At 54.2% G+C, this 4,338-nt stretch overlaps 1 protein-coding gene across 2 annotated transcripts in view; it reads left to right on the plus strand.

Annotated features, from left to right (window-relative positions):
* The first annotated feature begins 371 nt into the window (after nucleotides 1–371).
* Tnk1 (tyrosine kinase non receptor 1) overlaps nucleotides 372–4,338 on the plus strand; it is a 7,864-nt gene continuing 3,897 nt past the window's right edge. The window contains exons 1-7 of one of the 2 annotated variants that reach the window (XM_015504407.2): nucleotides 372–500; nucleotides 1,844–2,022; nucleotides 2,171–2,241; nucleotides 2,368–2,559; nucleotides 2,922–3,077; nucleotides 3,184–3,467; nucleotides 3,684–3,957. In XM_015504407.2, the coding sequence (XP_015359893.1) occupies nucleotides 1,860–2,022; nucleotides 2,171–2,241; nucleotides 2,368–2,559; nucleotides 2,922–3,077; nucleotides 3,184–3,467; nucleotides 3,684–3,957 (1,140 nt within the window). In that variant the 5' untranslated portion in view covers nucleotides 372–500; nucleotides 1,844–1,859. The remainder of the gene's footprint in view (nucleotides 501–1,843; nucleotides 2,023–2,170; nucleotides 2,242–2,367; nucleotides 2,560–2,921; nucleotides 3,078–3,183; nucleotides 3,468–3,683; nucleotides 3,958–4,338) is intronic. The other variant, XM_048797968.1, reaches the window with a different exon arrangement.

Here is a 4,338-nt window from a genome sequence, read left to right on the forward strand (position 1 = left end):
CTCCATTCCAAAGCACCCTGAACTGGCCTGGCTTCCCCTGACCTGTTAAAGCTTCTCAGGGATCTCTCTCCTGTTATAGGGCAGTGCCAATGTGCTGTGTAGCCTACATTCCCAGCTCCGGGCAGGGTATATCTAGCAGTTGCTTACTCATTTAAGGGGTGGGTCCTGGTTGAGAGAGGTCAAGGATTTGGGGGGAGAGGGCATAAGGGACAGGTCCCAGGGGAAAATGTTCTAGAAAGGATAGACAGTTCTTTGGAGAAGGCTGGGTAGAGAGTGTGAGGAAAGGCAGGCAAAGGGAGATTTCTCATGGTCTGGGGGCTGACCTGGCTGCAGAAGGGAGGGGCCCCCAGTCACCCTGGCCACTCTCGCCTTGTGCCAGCAGGAATCTATCCCGGGCCTGCTGCCAGGACCCGCCCTCCGCTGCCTCGGGTCCCGCCCTTTTCAGGATTTAGTGCTGGCAACCTGGGCGGCTCCGCTGCAGTCGCTTCCGCCTTCGCCAGGTGAGGGTCCACACCAAACAGGGGAGTCTCCGCGTGGGGCGCTTGGGGTGTGTCCGCGGGGTGCTGGGCCTCCTCTCCAATCCCCAGGTCCTTCCTGCTTAGTGTTTCCCCCAGTCTCGGGTTCTGCGCTTCTACCTTCTCACCTTCTGTTCACTGCTGGGTCTTTCGTCCTGAGCGGTCTCCTTCCCCACCCCTGCTCGCGCCCAATTTCTAGCCCATTTCTTGCTTAAAACTAAAGTGGGGGTAGAGGGGTCTGGCTGTGTGTGAGTTTGTGTGCAGGCAGCCAGAGCACCTAGAGCTTTATTTAACAAAGGCTGGTGGAGCTGCCTCTAAGTCACATTAACCTGGGTGACGTAGCTGTGCGGCAGTGTTCTGTACTTGGTGGGTGTGCAAGGACTGTGCACCTGGCAGCCTAGGTGGCTCTGTGGGCAGTAGGGGAGCTTAGCACCTACCTGAACTTAGTCGCCCAGCACAAAGGCCTGACTTGATTTCAAATGTTGCTGTCTTGGTGTCTGAGTTCATGATCTTGGGCATTGCAGAGGTGAGGAAGCAGTATGCCTGCATAAATCAGGTATTTAAGGACACTGTGACTTGATGTTGTGTGTGTTTATGTAGTCCTAGGTGTTTCAGACATGTAGGGGGGTGTATCTGGGTGTCTTCCATGTGTGGGGGCAGTGAATTGCTGTGTGTCAAATTCATTTATGTGAGAGGGTATGTAGCCCTAAATGTGGGCACAACATACTGGAACATCTTGGAGTTGAGAGACACCTGAAGTATGATTTGCAACATATCTGTCGGTCTCAGGACATGTGTCCATAGCAGCATACTGCATGCACATGTATATGTACCTACATCTTTGAGGTATGGTGTGATTCACATATCTGGGCATCTCTAGAATGTGGGTAGTAGGCAAAAGTGTCTCATGTATGAGGAGGAGAGTCTCAGGTGTATATGTGTGACTGTCGAGTAGTGTAGCTCATTTCTAAAGTAGCAATGTGTTTGAGTATCCTGGGGTACAGGCGCAGTATGGCATAATATCTTTGGGGTGAGAGCAGTGGCATACCTGGACTCAGCTGTAGTGTAGGCAGTGTTTTGAAATCTTAGATGTAAGAGGGCAATTTTCTCAGTAGTGAGAGTGTAAAGTACCCTGAGCTTTTCAGATGGGGAACATCCTATCTGGGGTTTGTGTGTGTAAGTAGCAGGGTTCCTGGAATTCTCTGATGTGTTTCTTCCTCTGTACTTGTTTCTGATGTGTTAAGGGTGGCACTAGAGACCTAGTCTCTAGTCTCAGTGTCTAAGGTTCCTACCCTAGGCTCTATCTGAAAGAGTATCATCATCCATAGGGGTCCTTCTCCAGACATGCTTCCTGAGGCCGGTTCCCTGTGGCTACTGCGGCTGCTCCGGGATATCCAGCTGGCCCAATTTTATCGGCCCATCCTTGAGGAGCTTAATGTCACTCGGCCAGAGCATTTTGACTTTGTAAAGCCTGAGGACCTGGATGGCATTGGCATGGGCCGGCCTGGTAAGGAACCCTTGTTCTGAGGTCCTGGTTACTCCTTCCCTGGCCTATCAATTGCCACTCCCCCACACCCTAGGCCTCTTCTTGTCTATAATACTCTATGTACCCTGCTTCACCCTGGGGCCAGCCTTCTGATTCCAGCTTCCTACAGCCCAGCGCAGACTGGCTGAAGCTCTGAAGAGACACCGTTTGGGAGTCAAGTCTAAGAACTGGGTTTACAAGGTATGTGATGGTGATGGTGGTATTTGAGGGCCTTAAACGGCCAGCTTAGGCCAGGGAATGGGTTGGCTGAGTGGCAGGAAGGCTTATGCAGGGTTCTGTAACCCTGACCTCCCACTCCTGTTTCAGATTCTTGGGAGTTTTGCCCCTGAGCAGAAAGAGACCATCCGACCCTCAGACAGCCTTCCATGCCTCTCTGAGCCAGAAGGGAGACTCAAGTGTCTGATCCCAGAGGATGCTGTGTGCAGAAGGGAGCTGCTGGGCTCAGGCTGCTTTGGCGTGGTACATCGAGGACTGTGGACACTGCCCAGTGGCCAGAGTGTGAGTGTTTGGGAGTTTACTTCATCCAGAATAACTGGGCCAGCTGTCCCTCATCCGTATCTTCTTTTTTTTTTTTTTGGCGGGGGGAGGTTATTGGGAATTGAACCCAGGGGTGCTTTACCACTGAGCTACATTCCCAGTCCTTTTTATTTTAATATTGAGACAGAGTAAGTTGCTAGGCTGCCCTCAAACTTGTGATCCTCTTGCCTCAGCTTCCGAGTCGCTGGGATTACAAGTGTGCCATGGCCTTGGGCCCTCCCTCCACTCCCCCTCCATACTCCTTTGATCTTTAAGCCCTCTAGGCTCTGGCCTTGGCATAGTCATTACCTCTGGTACATGATGATGCCTCCCCCCACCTCCAGATCCCAGTGGCTGTCAAGTCCCTCCGGGTAGGTCCCGAAGGTCCCATGGGCACAGAGCTGGGAGACTTCCTGCGAGAAGTATCTGTCATGATGAAATTGGAGCACCCACATGTGCTGCGTTTGCATGGCCTTGTACTGGGTCAGCCTCTGCAGATGGTGAGCCGATCCAGACGCTGGTTCTCTGAACAGCCTTGGGAATGATGTGTGACAGGAGAGGCCAGTGGAGCCAGACCATGGCTCACACTGTGCTGTGCTCTGGCAGGTGATGGAGCTGGCACCATTGGGCTCCCTACACGCGCGCCTGACAGAGCCGGCCCCAACACCCCCGCTGCCAGTGGCCCTGCTGTGTCTTTTTCTGCGGCAGTTAGCTGGGGCCATGGCGTACTTGGGGGCCCGTGGACTGGTACACCGGGACCTTGCTACACGCAACCTGCTGCTGGCCTCGCCACGCACTATCAAGGTGGCAGACTTCGGGCTGGTGCGGCCGCTGGGCGGGGCCCGGGGCCGCTACGTCATGGGCGGGCCCCGCCCTATCCCCTATGCCTGGTGAGAGCAACGCATGTGGGTGGTCAGACTGGAGCCTGGGAGGCAGATCTGAAGAACTGCAGGCCTAGGGCAGTCAGAGGGATAGTGGGGTCTGGGAGGGCAAGGAAGTGATGATGGGAGCATCCAGCGGGTAGGTGCATCAAGGGGATGGGTGCCCAGCGAGAGGCAAACTCCCAGGTATACATGTCCAGCCCCCATCAACTTCCACTTCCGCAGGTGTGCCCCAGAGAGCCTGCGCCAGGGAGCCTTCTCGTCAGCCTCTGATGTGTGGATGTTTGGAGTGACCTTGTGGGAGATGTTCTCTGGGGGTGAGGAACCTTGGGCTGGGGTTCCACCATACCTCATCCTGCAGCGGCTGGAGAAGGACCGAGCTCGGCTTCCAAGGCCTCCCCTGTGCTCCAGGGCCCTCTACTCCCTCGCCTTACGCTGCTGGGCCCCTCACCCTGCGGACCGGCCTAGCTTTTCCTGCCTGGAAGGGTTGCTGCAAGAGGTGGGGACCTGCAACTCCCCAGATCCAGTCTCTCTTTCCTTCATTCTCTCTCCCAGGATTTCATACATTAGACAAATATCACCTAGCCAGGTGGCTGTGGTGCATACCTCTAATCCCAGAGACCCGGGAGGTTGAGACAGGAGGAACACAGGAGTTAAGAGAACAATATGAACAATTTAGCCAGACCCAGTCTCAAAGTTAAAAATTTTAAAAGGCTGGGAGTATAGCTTGGTGGTAAAGCATTTGCCTAATATGCATGAGGTCCTGGGGTCAATCTCTAGCAAAGTGGGTTTAAAAAAACTAACATATCCGCAGGTCTACGTAGGGCTGTGGGACCCAGCTGTAAACAAAACAGATTCAGAGCCCCGGAGGAGGGTGGGG

The sequence above is a fragment of the Marmota marmota genome, unplaced genomic scaffold, assembly GCF_001458135.2.
Source record: "Marmota marmota marmota unplaced genomic scaffold, marMar, whole genome shotgun sequence".
Taxonomy (NCBI): Eukaryota; Metazoa; Chordata; class Mammalia; order Rodentia; family Sciuridae; genus Marmota; species Marmota marmota.